Source organism: Bufo gargarizans, chromosome 10 (assembly GCF_014858855.1).
Source record: "Bufo gargarizans isolate SCDJY-AF-19 chromosome 10, ASM1485885v1, whole genome shotgun sequence".
NCBI lineage: Eukaryota > Metazoa > Chordata > Amphibia > Anura > Bufonidae > Bufo > Bufo gargarizans.
Window position 1 is genome coordinate 103,487,825 of NC_058089.1, and position 18,037 is coordinate 103,505,861.

Here is an 18,037-nt window from a genome sequence, read left to right on the forward strand (position 1 = left end):
CCAGAAGTTAAAGGGAACTTGTCACCTGGATTTTGTGTATAGAGCTGAGGACATGGGTTTCTAGGTGGCCGCTAGCACATCCGCAATATCCAGTCCCCATAGCTCTGTGTGCTTTTATTGTGTAAAAAAAAAAACGATTGATACATATGCAAATTAACCTGAGATGAGTCCTGTCCCTGTCTCATCTCACCTACAGGACACATCTCAGGTTAATTTGCATATGGATCAAATCGGTTTTTTTTACCCAATAAAAGCACATAGAGCTATGTGGACTGGGTATTGTGGATGTGCTAGCGGCCACCTAGCAACCCATGTCCTCAGCTCTATACACAAAATCCCGGTGACAGGATCCCTTTAACAAGCGGGGTTCGGAGAGAAGTAAACACAGTGGTGGACCGAAGGTAAGTGCGCTTCCTTCTACAGGTCTGGTGCGTGGGATGGGGAAGGAATGAACAAAAATGCTTTAAAAAGCTGGACAAGCCCTTTAATCATGTGTTGTCAACAACCGCAGATTTGACTTTTTTCGCACTTTCTTTGAATATTGGCTTTATTTAAATTAACCAACAAAACAACTATAGCAAGTACTGACAGTAACAGAGAAAATTACTCTAAAAACGACTGTGGTCATGTCACGTGGATATACCGATTTTAAATTCTTACCTCTATGTATTACAATGAGCACGCTAAAATGGCTAAGAACGATACTGAATTTAATTCAGTGGAATTTCATTGGTTGCATCACAGACTGAAACTCTTACAATTCCTTAAAGGGGTTGACCTTGGGTGTCCCCAATGTCTGATAGGTGCGGTTCCCACCTCTGGGACCTGCTCCTATACTTAAGGTCCCTTTACACAGGACGATATTACAGCAGATTGTCGGGAAGGAACCGTTCCTTCCAGAAAATCTGCTGATCGCTAGCAGAAGAGATCGCTGCATGTATGGCGAGGAGTGATCGCTAATGCCATTGATCTTCCCCATAACGACTCACTGTTTGCCGGCAGTAGATCGTGTTTACATGGCTCGATCTGCTGCTGGTAAACATGCGCACAAAGGATCAGATTACCAGCGTTTCGCTTGTTCATCGGGTAATTGGCGGTACATTTACACTGCCCGATCATCGCCAATGAGCGTTACTATGAATGCTCGTTAGAGATAATCTGTGCAATTCTCAGCCTGTGTAAAGGGCCCTTTAGAAATACGCTGGCAAACTCCCAGAGGGTGCACCACACATGAGCGGCCGCCCTGAATTCATTCCTTTGGGAGCGCAGAAAATAGCTGAGTGCTGGCTTGGCTATTTCCGTCAGCCCCATAGAAGTGAAGAGAGTGGTGGCCATGCTTGCGCGGTGCGCCTCCCATCTCTTTCAATTGGACTTCCGAAAACAGCCGAGCGCGCGGCTAAAGCTTTAGGTTGCTATTGGCAAACAAGGTTGAGGTATTTTTGCACAGGAAAAAATTAGAAATGACTATAAAAGTGGCTGCAGGTGTCCAGTACATGGGGCTGCTGGACCGTGGTAACCCAATATAGATTAACCCTAATTGTTGGCTGTACCTGTCGAGCTTTAAAGGGGTTGTCCTATCTCGGCCTATCATGGCCAAGATAGAAATGACCATCATAAGCGCCGGCCAAGGGAGGTGGAGTTATGGAAAGGGCTGAGGGGCCGATGGTCTGCTATTTCCATAGCAGTGAATTGGAGCCACATAAACAGCCAGTCTGATTGTCTCACCATAGGCTCCTCCAGTGGTCCCAGTTTCTGGTTCAATAGTGGGCCCCAAAGGTCAAGGAGAAAAAAAAAACATTTGGAGCTTCTATTGGAGATAAGCACTTGCCATTAAGGTTGATTTCTTAGATTCACACACTATTTGACATTACTAATGCTACAGGGGGTTGGGAATGGAGAATAATTTCCTCTGGTGGGCCCCAGGAACCACAATCCGGCATAGCAAACTACGCTCTTTCCATGACTGCCATTCGCTGTTATTGGTGTTACGGGAAACAGCGGAGCACCGGTTGCTCAGATGTTTCCGTAAGTCCATCCACACCTGGCCACCACTTATTGCGGTTATTCCTATCTTGGCCATGAAACGCCAGATAGGGGACAACTCCTTACAGGTGCGGCCTGGCAATCTGCAAAAATCAACATCTGGTTACTGTGGCCCCACTTAACCATGTACAGACAAAAAATACTTGACCTTTCGATCTGGTTTGTCTTTTTTTTTAAAGGAGCGTGATGAAGATATGACCATCTAGTTCTCTACTGTGAGAAAATGACATAAGGCTCTAAGCACGGGGATAACCCACTTGGCACTTTCCTGACTCCCGTCCATGTTCACGGTTCACTCGCTGTGGTGTATACGGCACAACAACAGAACATAGTAATACTGAGAACGGGTTGGCACTTGAGTTGAGGTGGCAGTCTGGCTCACTGGCAGCGTTTAGTCGACGGGCCTGGCATGGGAATTTGAGGCAGCCTTAAAATCTATTTTAATAACTGTCCTAAGCTCTCTAGTAGCAAAGAGGTGACGGGTCCATATATAAATTGTAATCATATTTTTTCCTGCATGTTAAAAGTGTATCACGGGCCTATTTCACACACTGCTACACTTACTAAAGGCTGCCAAGTAGGCACTTACTGCCACAATATACACGACGGTTTATACAGTAGCTCAGCTCACTGCAGACAAATACAACACACAGTGTACTACAGCAAGTTTGTTCACTGACGCACAGAAGAGAGTTTTTCCGTCTTCCAATCTTTTATCAGTCATAACCTCCATCACTGGATGAAAGGCATCCGTTCCTTATTTTCAGTGTCACCCTCGTGGTCTTCCTCTTCCTCTCCGGCCTCACTGGTTTCTGTACTGTCGCTGGCCATCTACACGCAAGCAGAAGTTTTGTGAGTAGAACTGGTGGAAACCATCAATCAATCAGTGTCTATATATATATATTTAAAAAAATACCCGAAACTTAAAGAGGACCTTTCATGGGTCCAGACATTATGAAGTAACTAGCAGGTGATGGAGGGCTCTGTGCACGGATGTAATATCGCTTAATAGTTTGTCTGTCCAGAGCTCTGTTCGCCTGCTTTTCACGCCTGGTATGCTAATTATTAAAAGCTGTTCTTGGCAGATGAGGGGGCAAGCCAAGAGGACCTCCAAGGTCAAGACCCCTTTTCTAGAGTGGCAGGAGATGAGTTGCAACAAGTATATTGTGTTTTTTACTGTTCCAGATGTGGGCTCGGTACCGTGACAGTACATCAGCCACTTTCGCACATGTCCTGCACTGGATTGTTTCTAGGAACAGACGGCCGGAGGGTGATCGGTAAAGTCTTCTGTTGTTTGCATACTGTAACAGCATGTGCTGCTCTCACCCTCCGCACCAGCACTGTCAGCCTGCATTAACTCAGCCGCTCCAGAAAAGATTTATTCTGTTAGTGCACAGGCAAAAGCCTTCTGTGGTCTGAAATACCCGGCTCCTGATGTACTGGAGGGGGCTGGAGGAAATGCATAATTCACATCAGATGCTTTATCGGCCACAGGCTGACACAGCACGCTTTTTATCATTTGAATCCACAGTGGAACGCACAGGAAGCATATCCCTTGTGAGTATATCCCCTACATTAGGAGAAGAACCTGGAAATTTCTCAGTAACATTGTTTAATCAAATGTTTTGACAATTTACATTGTTCTCAAAAGGGAACTCTGGGGCTTTCATATTAATGGCCCCCCCTTAGGGGGCCGACTCCCGGCACCTCCACCAACTAGCTGTTCTGCAGTAGCTCCTGCACCAGAATTGCACAGGTCCGTCCTCTGTACTACTGCAGCATTGCAGTACCAGCACCGACCACTATGCAGCGGACGGTGCCCGTTTCCAGCGCCGGAGCTGCTGCAGAACAGCTGATCAGCAGAGGTGCTGGGTGTTGGACCCCCACCAATCTTAAATATACATGTACATGGGGGGGGTGAAGTCTAATTCTCTATGTCATACTCCTCCCGCCTAAACCCTGACCCTGACATTAGTGAAAGGACTCATATCAGATCAAAACTAGCCTGGTGGCTAATGGCAACCAGTCACAGCTCAGCTTTAGCTCCGTAAACGCTGCAGAGTGATTGGATGCTATAGGCAGCATCATGAGGTCTGCAAATTTTAGCTGGTTTGGGACTTTTATGCCCCACCCCCAAACACCCCATTTTGGGGAAAATTTGTACAAACCACACCCATTTCCGTCCATTTACAGTCAGCCCCATCCCTTTCTCAGGATCGCTGGCAAATCTTTAGTGATGGCTGCTTTTTTGCTTTGCCCCATTAGCCCACATCAATGACTTCAGATTAGTTGCACCCTTTTCTCATGGCTGCTGTAGCTCCCATAGTTTGTACTGCAGCTCTGCTTGTTCTGATTAGCTCCTGTGAAGAAGCACGAGCCCACCAGAAAATCAGAGCATAGATCTGAGTGCTGCACATAGACTGAAGGTAGTGACTTGCAGTAAATAATAAGAATGATACTTACCAGCGGGGTTGGAGCCTTTTCCACATCTAAAATCAACTTTCCAATGTTACCTCTGTCATGGATTCTCTGCATTGCTTCTTTCACCTGGAATCCAAAAAGGCAGAGATATGTATGTGAGGAGTATGTCTTCTAGAATCTGAATAAGGGCTCGTTCACACGACCGTGTGAAGCCCGTGCACCGACCGTGGCCCAGCCGCATGGGGATCGCGGACCCATTCACTTAAATAAGTCCGCGATCCCTCCGTTCCGCAAATAGATAGAGCATGTTATATCTTTTTGCGGTGTGGAGGCACGGAACCCCAGGAAGCACTCTGTAGTGCTTCCGTAGTGTTCCGTATCTCCGGATTTGCTGATCCACTGAAGTAAATGGGTCCGCATCCGTGAGAATGCACATGGAACGGTGCCCGTGTATTGCGGATCTGCAAATGCGGTCTGCAATACGGCAACGGGCAGCACACATTCGTGTGAACGAACCCTAATGCAAAACCAGAATTCAGGCAGCCCAAAATTGGCAGTGGAGGTCCCTGGTACTTGTAGCTCAGTCTCATTCAAGTAGATAGGACTGAGCTGCAATACCAGGCGCAGCCACTATCAGAAGTATGGAGCTGTGCTTGGTACACAACGAAGGGGATGTGACGCTCCGAGAGTTGGACCTCCACTGATGTGATGTTGCTGGACTATTATGTAGTCTCGGATAACTCCTTCGAAAGGGCTGCCTGGGACTAAAGTATTAATGACCTATCTTCAGGACAGGCTATCAATAGCAGATCGGTAGTGGTCCAACTCCCACCCGCCCCAACAATCTGCTTTTTGAAGGGACTGCAACAGTGCCATGTGGTGCCACAGTGCTCACCTGAGGGCCACAGTCCCTTCCATCAGCAGGGATGCTAGGAGTCGGATATGCCATCAATGTGTGAGTTGTGGAAAGCCCTTTAAGCCTTCAAGGCCATTACATGGTGAATCGGCGAACATAATTCACATGCAATCACAGGGCTCAAAGTGCTTGCTCCATGCCATTTTTGCATGGACACAAAAAGCTAAATCTGCCCTGCAACTTACAGTGACCGCCCATGTGGCAGCCCATATAGAGTCATAAAGAGTGGACGATATCCCTCAATGGTTGGAAGGAATTTGAACACAAATCTCTCATCCTATACTTTTTACTATGAGTAAATGTGAGAGACAAAACCAGACCACAGGGGCTTCCACAAGGGATAGGTAATCCGGTGGCATTGTGTCCTCCTTTCCTGAAATGGCAACTGTGCAGCAGTATAAGCCGGCACATCTTAGAGGCCAAGATATTTATTTTTTGGTAATGGATCCCCATAGGACCACACTGCGTAGTCAAGAGCCATTCAGGACGCAGCCGTGCTGCGGTCGAGCACCGCGTGGCCAAGGAGGCCGCAGTTCCCTCTTACTTGACTAATGAATACCGGCTATACAGTGCGGTCTTCATTAGTTAAATAAGAGGCATCTGCGGCCTAACTGGCTGCATGGTACTTGACCACAGCATCCCAAGGGCTCACGATCCTGCAGTGTGGTCGAATCTATGACTTAGGGAGGTCAGCTCTGAATAACCCCGCTCACGAATGATGCACTAAGTGGAGCTTTAACCTGGCCATACACATTACATTTCTGTCGGCCAAACCCATTGAGAACGACTGGTTCGGACCACACACTAATGTGTGTGAAGAGCTCCCGACACAGATGATGTCGGGGGAGACAAGGATCGGGGGGAAATTAATATTTTCACCAGATCCTTTTGTTCTCTTGGGTGATAAACCGCTGCCAGAGGTGTCTGATAGCGGCTTTCTCCACTTTACCCACAGAATACACATTTGGCCAAGCCGAATGTGTATACGTATGGGGAAGAGACGCGTGAGATAGCTGTTGAATGTGTGTTGGCAGCCTGAGCTCTGGCTTAGACCTCATTTACATGACCCTGTCCATGATGACACCTGTGACAAGATGGTCAGTGGTTCATCTGTGAAGATGTTTATGACAGATCCATGTTTGGTCCATTTTTTGCCGTCCATGTGTCTTCCGTAAATTACGGACACTGCTAGGTTGAAAATTGGTTTCGAGAGCATCTCCTAGTAACAGTCTGTGAAAACCATGGACCAAACAAGGATGGCATCCTGTGGTGTCCGTGGTTGTTACTGACCCATAAACTATAATGTGCGTGAGGGATCAGACAAAATACAGGATGCTTCTGTTTTGTCACCAAAGACCCACCGTCCCTGGAAAACCACTGATGTGTGACTTCGCACATTAAAGTCAATGGCTGCGTGGGCTGTCCGTGGAGACCATGGACAGCATGTCTGTGATTCACTGATGTGTGAAAGAAGCCTTAGATGGAGAAATGGGTCTGTGGGGATGTTTAGAGGGACTTAACGCTAGCAAAAAGCAGAATTTTATAACTGTAAAGAAAGGAACAATATCTTAAGTACTTGAATATAGAGGAGGTGTGTGTTAAAGGGGTTATCCAGCAAGAAAAAACATATTTCCAATGTGTGCCTGATGTAAAATGCATGGACTTACTGATATAGTTTATTGTTAAAAGGTGCCCGGATTTTCCGTGGTCAGCCGCAGACCTGACAGTTCCACTTCTTGTGCTTGACCTGTGTCGTCATATGACTTGTGCAGTATATGAAGGGGTTGACTGACTCAGTAGCTAAGCCAGAACCCTTCTCGGTCTATACATTATCCATGATGAGAAGGGGGTCTGGCTTAGCTACTGAAATCAGACTTAGCCTCTTCACATAGAGCACAAGTCACACGCAGACACAGGAAACTCCCTCCTTTGTCAAGCACAAGCATGACGTGGAACTGTCAGGACCCAAGACTGGGACTGAAAGCAGAAGACTGAGGCGCCTTTTAGCAATAAAAGTATACAGGGATGTAACTAGGAGCTCACAGACCCCACTGCAAAAAAACATCAGCTTGGGCCCCCCAGCACAACTTCCCCTCACGCTCACCAGCTGCAGCCCGTCTGTACTTTTTTAAAGGCACAGATGATTCTCTTAAATGACCCATCGATGCAGCACTAACCGCCAGTGACTACAGTGCAATTACATCTCCTCTGATTGGAGTCGTCCGCTTCCCAAATAGTGAACGCACCACCTAATGTGTTTGACAGAGGGAGGGGACTTTGCAATCGCACTGTGCTTTTTGTGCAGCTCTATGCATGCCTTTGCACTCTTATGTCAGCCAGTGCACGAATAGCCAACTTTAATCCACTTGGACTGTATGTCCTGTTATGGGCCTCACATTAGTTACTGGATACCTCTATGCACGTTAAGAAGGAGTAAAAGCTCCGATACAGCTCAGGAGTCTCTTCTATACAGACCTGCTATGAAAACAATGTAACCCTTGCAGCTGTCCATCTGCATTTTTCTCCACAGCTTCCCGTCCTTGACAATATGCTGACCTACTGCTACTTTTGGCACTAAAAGGTTAATGATAATTCTGATGCTGGGGAATATCTGGCAGCCTGTGCATCATAGATCTCTTCATCCCCTGTCTCTTTCATGTCAGTGTCTCACATTTACAATACTTTGGGTGCCAGACTTCAAAGGAAATCAGAAGGAGATCAAACAAATACTCCTGTGGCTTATGGGTTGGGTAGCAACAGCAAGTGCTTCATCCCCTATAGCTACACCACGCTCTGTAAGTCCAATCATTTTACATCAGATACACACTGGAAATAACTTCTTCCTGCTGGAAAACCCCTCAAAACTCAAAAAGAATCCGCATCCACTAACATCAAGTATTCCTGACAAGTATCAGATAGGAAATGGGTGGAAGAAGCACCATCGAGCACCAGCATAAACACTTCATATGCGGCATAATGTCCTTCTGAGAAACAAGATATGGGCATAAAGAGCCCTTCAGCCTATTGCCGCTCTTTTAATAAGATGATGAGGATACAGTACCTCTTCCAGCGCCCATAATGAATCCACCAATGGTTTGATCTTCTTCTGATTGTACAAGGCCAGCAGCTTGTCTATGGCCCCTCTGATGACACCGGCCCGTCCTTGCTTGAAGAGGAGGTTTAGCAGTGAGAACCCAGACATAACTTTGTTCTCTTCGTATAATTTGATGGGGTTGACTTTTTCCACTTGCCACCACTGAGAGGATAAGGATACAATGCGTGAGCATTGGAGAGGTCACAGATTTGTTCTACACCATCATGTCTCTACAAAAAAAAGTGGCTGCTCTTCTGAAACATGGTGGTTCTACTTCCATCTGAGAGCCACTTCTACTTCTGTCTGGACCATTTCCAAGGGTGCAATAAAATTTAAAGGGGGATTACCATCTTAGACATTTATGGCATATCAACCGTACATGCCAAAAATGTCAGACAGGTGCAGGGTCCACCCACCCAATCAGGTGGAGAACATACAAGCATGGGGCCCTCCTTTGCATATTATGGGTGTTACTGGGTGACAGCCTAGTATTTCACAACTCCTATAAACTACAATGGAAGGACCGCCATCTCTAATTCATATACCAAGCAGGGGTCAAGGAAACCACTCTCCTGATATGTGGGGAACCATTTTAGTACTTGCCTGTCTGTACTCCTGAGCAGTCCTCTTTGACATGGAAACTATATATTACCAGTCACACATCGACAAGCATTTTTGTGTCCAGATGGTTGAGGGCCACACATTATTTCACTGTGGGCCACAGACAGTGCCCCACTGGCCTATAGTCTATATCCCATTTGTAAGCTATAATACACTGGGCGGTGATTGGGAAACTGAAAGTTGTTAAAATCTTTGCTGGTCCTCTAAGGGTAAATGCACACGTTCAGGATTTATGTGCGGACAATCCGCACTGAAAGCAACAGGTGTTCGCGGTCAATCTGCATCAACTAGTGCGGATTTACATGCGGATTTGGTGCGGATTTTCCTCTCCCTATTAAAGTGAATAGAGAAAATCCGGTCAGGAAAAATAAAATAAATTGACATGCTGCGGATTTTTAAATCTGCACGGTAAAAAATCAGCATCGTGTGCAATGACAATTTAAAATTCTCATTGGATTCAATGTACATGGCCTACGGTGCGGATTTTCCGCACGCAAATCCACGCTGTAAATCCGCACGCAATCCTGATCGTGTGCATTTAGCCTAATTTGCTGTGGATTTTCCGTTCACAAAATCCTGACTTAAACCTGCAGCATATTGACCCCATGTGAGCATACCCTTAAAATGGTTTTCCCACCACAGATATTGATGACAGATCAACAGAATATCCCATCAAAGTCTGACGTACTCCAACTGCTGGAACTGATCCGTACAATGAAGTGGCGATGCCCACTTTAGCTTATCTCTGAGACAGGACCACTCCGACCCGGCATTGTGCAGAGAACTGTGGCACAGCCTTGATCGAGTGAATGAGACCAGCGGGTACTGTATTAGGAAAATAGCCAAAGGCAAGGTATCGGTAGAGGCCCAGCAGTCAGTTATACATCAGTGGATCATGAAGATGGGGGGCCTCTGTATGAATGACGTGGTAGGTTGAGCATGTGCAATGCTGACTGTATTCATCCTATGTAGAGATGAGCGAATAAATTCTAATGAATGGAATTCATTCAAAATAACAGTCGCCCGGGGCATGCAGGGGCGGGCACCGCTTCTCAAGAGACCCCCCCCCCACCTTGATTGACAAAACCAGACACCCTGCCTGGCCCTGTCAATCTCGTGCCTGCCCTTGTGGCTCCAAGTATCAGCATAAGTGCAGAGGATCTCCTACTGCTACCTGAGCAGGCAAGATACTGCGCATGCGCCACTGATATCTAGGTACACCCGCAAGTGGAAGGGGAGGCTTCGGATGGAGGAGCGCCACGTCCACCTTCCGATGTACCAAGATGTCAGCGGCACATGCGCAGGTAGTATCTGCACAGCTCAGGTAGCAGCAGCAGATCCTCTGCGCTTGCGCCACTTCTCGGAGCAACACGGCAGGCACAAGATTCATAATGCCAGGCAAGATGTCTAGCTTTGTCAATTAAAGGGGAGCCTCCTGTGCAGCGGGGCCAGCCCCTTGGTGCTCCAGGAGACAAATTGTTCAAATTGATTCGCTCGCCTCTAATCCTACTGAATCCCAATAAAGCTTCAATGTTGACACTCACTGATTTGGCAAAACTGAAGAAACTTTTTGTTTCACCGGTAACCATATTGGATGAACCTGCAAAGAAACAGCAATTAAGAAAGATCTGAGACAGAATACATATCAGGCTATCTGTACACGCTAAATGGAGGCCGAAACGCAATGTGAACCTAGCCTAGCCAAGCTGTATAACGAAGAGTGCTGCAGAACGCCACCATACAGTGGTATATACTCTGCAGTAGTTCACACTCAAACAGCGCCACTCCTGTCTATGGGCTGTACCTGGTATTGCGGCTCAGCAACATTTGGAAATGAATCCCAAAAACAAGAAAAGTATAGTTATCCTTTGCACTGTACTGCACCTCAAGGACAATAATCTACCAGAGTAAAGTCCTTGTCTTGTCCCAGAATTTCACAGACGGGGACAGGAAGGTACATATATATATATTTACGTGTGTGTGTGTGGGGGGTTATTTAAACAAAATAAATCTGGACAACCCCTTTAAACTACAGCCTTGTATTTATCACAGTGTTCCGAGGTTAGGCCATGTTAGTCTGGGGGCTGGTGTCCTCCAGCTACACCAGTTACTTGATGTAGTTGATAAAAGGAACATGATGTACGTGACAAATATGCAGTGATAACTCGAAATGAAAATGAATACACTGTTAATTACATAACAGTTCCCTGGAAAATGTATAATATCACGGATATGTGAATACTGCAAAAACAACAAAAATTACAAGTTGTAAAAGCCCCCGGGACAGACCTCATTATATTAGATTATTCTGCAGATATCTGCTTTTTTTTGTTGCTGCTGGATATATATATATATATTGTGGGTCACATTTCAGGTGCAGATGGCGCAATGGTTAGTTGTGCCGCTATCTGTGACTTCACCCTGCTCACGCCAGGTCTAAAATGGTGGGGGGAGGCTAGGGTCGGCAGGTCCGTCTCATTTACAATTTTTTACGGCAAGGAAGCTGTCTTACAAAGTTATGGAGAGGCCGATGCCTCTTCATAATTTCAGCGAAACCACCGCCAGCTTAGGGCTTTATTAAGACCGGCGTCTAAAACGCCAGTTTTATTAAATGTGCCTCATTGTCTATACATTTCCTACTCAAATGCCAAAGAGGGGGCTGGAAATAGTCTACCTGATATGCCCCATCCATCCGTGAGCCTCCTAAGCCAGGGGGTCGGAAGACGCACCTCCTTGCAGCACGGCCTCCTTATGCCGGGTTTATATATGGGACAAGAAATGTCTGTCCTGTGAACGTATCAGCAGAAGATAGGCTGCTGTTTATGGAAGCCTGCATCCTGCCTGTGACAACAGAACCTGAAACACCATCACTGATGGAAACTGAAAGAAATCAGATTAGAAAGCAGCTTCCCGTTCTGTTCCCAGATCTTTACCATTCTTAAAGGAAATGAATCTGAAGACAGAAGTGCACTAGTGATCTGCTGTAAGTAAATGTTCACTGAAAATCAATCTTAGCTTTAAAGGGATTGCCTTATCTGAGACATTGGTGGCATATTGCTAGGATATGCCACCAACAGCAGATAGGTAGGTGCAGGTCCCAGAGGTAGGACCCACACCTATCTTCAGAACGGTAGCCCTGATGTGAGCGGAGAGCAGCTCGCCATTCATTTCTATCTGAGTTTTGAAAATAGCCAAGCGCTCGCTCGGCTATTTCTGGCAATCCTATAGAAGAGAATGGAGGCCGCACTTGTTCTCTGCGCTCTCCATTCATTCCTATGGGACTTCTAAAAATAGCCAAGAGCACTCGCTTAGCTATTTTCAGGACTCCCATAGAAATGTGTGGTGCGCTCTCTCTTCACTTTCGGGGGCCCGTTTTAGAGATAGGTGCAGTTCTGACTTAGATGGCATATCCTAGCGACATGTCATTAAAGTCCCAGATGAAAGAATCCCTTTAAACTTGATGTCCACCCTTGGATTAATTCTGTTTAAATGCCAACAGGTTCACAACTGTGCGATACATTTCTTCATAGAGGCCAGAGCTCTGTTTTTCTGATACATAGCTCCATACCCCAGCCTAGACATGAATTTAGACGATAAAGTTCTGGCTTCCCGCAGCCACCACTAGAGGGAGCTTAAGAACTGATTGAATACACAACTCCATATTAAAAAACAGTATGCAGCAACTCTTAATGCTGCCTAATGGTGGCTGAACAAAAAATGAACTTTATCATTTAACTCTTAAAGGGGTTTTCAAGGCTACAGATATTGATGACTTTCTCAGGATAGGTCATCAATAACAGATTAGTGGGGGCCCAACACCCGTCAACCCCACCGATCAGCTGTTTCCGGCTGGCATGACCCTGGGAACTAAGAGTGTAGGGGGTAGAAGCAGAAGGTTCCGTACACTATGTAGTTTCTGAGGCCAGCATACTGAGGCTCAGCTCCCATTCGGAAGCAGGTAAGTATTCTTCCCTAGACGCTGGGTAGGGTGGTGAGCAAACCTTTCTGAATATAATTTTTTTGAAGTCTCTTTACTTCCTGTCCTGGCTCTTTAACGTCCTCTTTTGTACATTTAGCATGGTAAACAGTCTCACTAAACTCTCTCAATCAGACCATCACTGTGGCCGGAGAGGGAAAGGGGATGAGTGACTCTGTTAGAGCATCACACATTACATGGATAAGTGCAATGCTCTTCTTCTCCAACTTTATCTAGGTCTATGAGGAAAACTATAGAGTTGCAATCGTGTTATCCTAATTCTACTAGTCTACTATTTTACTAACATTCTTCCCTCAGCAGCAGTAAAGTAGGAGGCGTTTTACCTCTTTGTGCTTACTGCTTCAGAAGGAAATAAAAAAGAAAAACTGGCAAAAATTCTACAGAGTTTAGAAAAATACCCCTTTCTGGCCAAAAATTCAGTGTAATGTTTAGTATGAGAGTTATACAGCCGAAATCTGTGACCTACCATATAAAATATATGTTCCCAGTGGTTTCAGGAGACCAATGCCTTTTCCAGTGTTTTCTCCGCATAGGCAATCCAGGACGATGTCTACGCCTTCTGGTGAGATTCTGGAAAGCAGCAACAGCACTCTTACCTTCTGGGCTTCACATTGCGTAAGAGGACATACTGTACGTGATTTATGATCTTATGTAAGACATAGAGAGAATGGAAGGAGGAGGAATTTCCCAGCTATTCATAGCAGTGGGGCACCAAACTTTGGATGAGTCTGATGGCATACTAGTGGGCCTATCGATGGGCACTGAGTGAGAATTTAGGACTAGATATTATCACCCTTGGGCGGATGGATGAGAAGTTAGTAGAAGCTTACTACTTGGATCCTTGATTCAGTGGTCAGCCCAGCCCTCCTCAGGTACCTCCACTTGACCTCTTTTCTGCTAGATAATTTAGTCAATGCATCCAGGAATGGGCTTTCTGGGACTATGACACTGATGGCTTAGCCTTAAGGGCCCTTTACATGGGCCGAGAAGCCACCAGATAATCACTAATGAGCCAAATTGTCCCATGGAAAGCAACTTTTAGGACAGGCCATCAAGATGAGATCAGAAGGGGATCCAACTCTTGTCCCACCCATTCATCAACTGATTGAAGGGGACATGAGAAGGTCCATGTCCTTAACCAGGCACAGATCTGTACATCTTGTAGTGGTTGTGCCTGGAATTGCAGCTCAGTCCCTTTCACTTGAGCCTGAGCCACTACTAAATATACGCCGCTGTACTTGGCAATGAAGGGGACAAGCCGCAGGTGCTAAGCGTTAGACCCTCACGAATCTGATACTGATAGCCTGTCTTAAGGATAAGCCATAGTCCCAAAAAAACACTTTAAGGGACTTGTGCAAGAATTAGGGGGTTTTGGCAACCCCCCCCCCCCCCCCCACTTGTCCTGACCTGTAAAGGGAAGCTTACTTACCTGCTTCCTGATGCCGACTCCTCGCTCCTTCTCCTTCTGGCTTGAGATGTTCCGCCGGGCTTACTTGCTGAAAAAATCCGGTTTGACCGCGCCTGCAGCCAATCGGTGGCCGGATCCCCTTGCCTCATGTGACCAGTGTCTGACTCCGGCAATATCAAACCGGATGTTGACATCGAGGGAGCCCGGTGGAGCATTGAGAAGAAGGAGCGGGGAGTCAGCGCCAGGAAGTAAGTAAGCGTCCCATTACTGGTCCGGCCAAGTGGGGGAGGTTTGCCGGTCCCCATCGTTGCACAACTCCTTTAATGAACATACAAGGAATATTTGTTCATACTTTATTATGACTATATGATTATATATATATATTTTTTGGGCAATTTACATTTCTTTGATGCTTGAAACACTAGATTTTTACCTTAGCAGAACACATCTGCTGTATGGGAACAGGCTACTTAGTCTGAAAAAATAGTGAAGCGTGTCTGTGTAAACAGAAAAATTTCCCCCGAGTATTCAAATTAGGCCTTGCGAGGCTGGCACCCCCCCCCCCCCCCCCCTTGGAGTGATTGGCAGCCTCCTCAGCATCGGCAAATCACAAGGTTTTCCGCCGTCTTTTCCACATGGGAGTTCGCTCACAAAATCCAATGCTGGAAGTAATCTCTTTCATTTCCTATGGGCAGAGACGTCTTATTATATTATTTATAACCCGCTGCTTGTACGGCGCTGACAACAGATTGCATTACATCTATCCCCGTCCTATAAAGGCTCGCGGTCTGATCCCCCATCTCTCTCACATACAACTGGGGGCCAGTTATACAGAAATCAACAGGTGTGTTTTTGGAAGGCGGGAGGAAACCACGGATCCATGTGACCCCATAAGACAACCCCATGTAGATTGCTCCTGATCGGATTACAATCTAGTACCACGGGTCTGGAGGACACCGCTGCTAACCGGATCCGCAACACACCCGCCCGGCACCCCTATAGAAATGCATATTCTTGTCCGCAGCTGCCCTGCCTTCCATCCATTTGTACCCGACAACAAAACAAGGCCACTTTTAGTATTTTTTCCAGGGCCACTTTAAATTCCCAGTCCGTTCCTGGACCCAGCCCTCCCTTGTATTACCACTAGAGGGCTCTGCAAGATTACAAGGATGGGGTAAAAACTTTCAAAAACAGGGACTATCTCTTTAACAGAGGGATATTCAGGAGGTTGTGCGTGCTTTAGTGAGGGCCTTCCTATGTACTCTGGGGTGTGGGGACTTTTAGTAGCTATATCACTATTGAAGGTAACACACTGTGACCATCTCAGGATCTTCATGGAAACAACTACTTACTTTTTGACGTCTTGTACATAATCCGAATTTCTGTCGAAAAGATGATTAAGAGAGGTTTTGATGGCCTCGTGTTTGAAGGCAGAAGCGGTCCCGAACACTGTGACGTTGGGAACCGTTGAGCAGAGCTGAGCCACTGCTTGTCCCTGGAAACATCAATTACACTGGATTAAGGAAATACCAAGATGACCAAGCAATAAGATGTGTGGAACATAGATGTACTGTAGGCCCTAGAGACTCCTCCGTCAGACTCCATGGAGGTTCTAGGCAGTGTCTGACCATGACCTCATCCACAAAATACGGATCCTGGCCGTGTGCATGCCACCATTTTTTTTTTTTTTACTACTGTAGAAATGCCCTATCCCTATTCGCAAAACGGACAAGAATAGGACATGTTCTATCTTTTTTGAGGGCCACGGAACGGACATATGGATGAAATGAATGAATGGGTCTGCAAGTGATCCGCAAAAAATACAGATCAAATGCGGACCGAACATACAGTCGTGTACCTAGTAGGAGGCCGAGAAGCCAAGAGGACCACACTGGTTCTTCATGGTCTTCTAGTGACCAGCGTAATCAGTGCAGGCAAGACAAGAACAATTATTTTTTGAGCAATGGGAATCAGCAGGAGAGAAAATGTTCTTCTATATCAGGCCTGAAAAATACCGGTCCACAACTACCTGGTAAACATTTTATCGTCTTAAGCTTAAATACATAATTTTTCCACTTATTTTATGCACGTATATAGCGGTGACATATTCCGCAGCGCTGTACAGACATTATCGTTGTGCTGTCCCCAATGGGGCTCACAATCTAAGGTCCCCATCAGTATCTCTTTGGAGTGTGGGAGGAAAGCCATGTAAATACTGGGAGAACATACAAACTCCATGCAGATGTTGTCCATGGTCGGATTCAAACATCAGCAAATCTGAACAGGAAGAGCTGCAGTGTAAAGCAGGTGTGCAACTAAAGCATGCTGGGCTTTATGACACACATTTTTAAACATACTGCATGTTTAAATTGGGCGGCTCCCATGCCACACTTAGGCCTCTAGCACACAATTTTATTTTTTTCTGTTTACGTTGTTTTTTTTTTTTGCGTTCCATATACGGAACCATTCATTTCAATGGATCCACAAAAAAAAACGAAAGGTACTCCGTATGCCTTCCGTTTCCATATTTCCATTCAAAGATAGAACATGTGCTGCCCGTTGCCGTATTGCGGACCACATTTGCGGATCCGCAATACACGGGCACCAATCCGTGTGCATTCTGCATCACGGATGCGGACCCATTCACTTCAATGGGTCCGCAAATCCGGAGATGCGGAACGGAACACTACGGAGTGCTTTCTGGGGTTCCATTCCGTGCCTCCGCACCGCAAAAAGATAGAACATGCTCTCTATTTTTGCGGAACGGAGGGATCGCGGACCCATTCAAGTGAATTGGTCCACATTCCCATGCGGCTGCCCCACAGACAGTGCTCGTGCATTGCGGACCGCAATTTGCGGTCCACGGCACGGGCTTTACACGTTCGTGTGAATGAGCCCTTATTGTCCGCATAAAGGACAAGCATAGCACTGTTCTATCAGGGGCCAGCTGTTCCGTTCCACAAAAAACCGAATGCACACGGACGTCATCCATATTTCTTGCGGACTGCAAAATACTGAAAAAGCCATACGGTCGTGTGCAAGAGGCCTAAAGGGAACCTGTCCACCAGGATTTTGGGTGGTCACTAGCACATCCGCAATACCCAGTCCCCATAGCTCTGTGTGCTTTTATTGTGTAAAAAAAACTATTCGATACATATGCAAAGTAACCTGAGATGAGTCAGAGCTTGAAAATATGACTCTTCTCTGGTCACACAAGTAAGATATGACTCTTTTATGTTAATTTGCATATGTATCAAATCGTTTTTTTCACACAATAAAAGCACACAGAGCTATGGGGACTGGGTATTGCGGATGTGCTGGCGGCCATCTAGCAGCCCATGTTCTCAGCTCTATACACAAAATCCATGTGACAGGTTCCCTTTAAAGGGCATCTGTCAGCAGATTTGTAGCTATGACACCGGCTGACCTGTTACATGTGCGCTTGGCAGCTGAAGGCATCTGTGTTGGTCCCATGTTTATATGTGTCCGTATTGCTGAGAAAAATGAGGTTTTACTATATGCAAATGAGCCTCTAGG

The 18,037-nt window shown here is 46.2% G+C and overlaps 1 protein-coding gene across 2 annotated transcripts in view; it reads right to left on the minus strand.

Moving 5' to 3' along the window:
* Window positions 1–305: 305 nt before the first annotated feature.
* The window catches only part of VAT1L (vesicle amine transport 1 like), a 49,561-nt gene continuing 31,829 nt past the window's right edge, over window positions 306–18,037 (minus strand). For both annotated transcript variants that reach the window (XM_044270595.1, XM_044270596.1), the window contains exons 4-9: window positions 15,853–15,995; window positions 13,559–13,662; window positions 10,640–10,695; window positions 8,442–8,636; window positions 4,507–4,590; window positions 306–2,874 (exon numbers count right to left, since the gene is read on the minus strand). In XM_044270595.1, coding sequence (XP_044126530.1) covers window positions 2,776–2,874; window positions 4,507–4,590; window positions 8,442–8,636; window positions 10,640–10,695; window positions 13,559–13,662; window positions 15,853–15,995 — 681 coding nt within the window. In that variant the 3' untranslated portion in view covers window positions 306–2,775. The remainder of the gene's footprint in view (window positions 2,875–4,506; window positions 4,591–8,441; window positions 8,637–10,639; window positions 10,696–13,558; window positions 13,663–15,852; window positions 15,996–18,037) is intronic.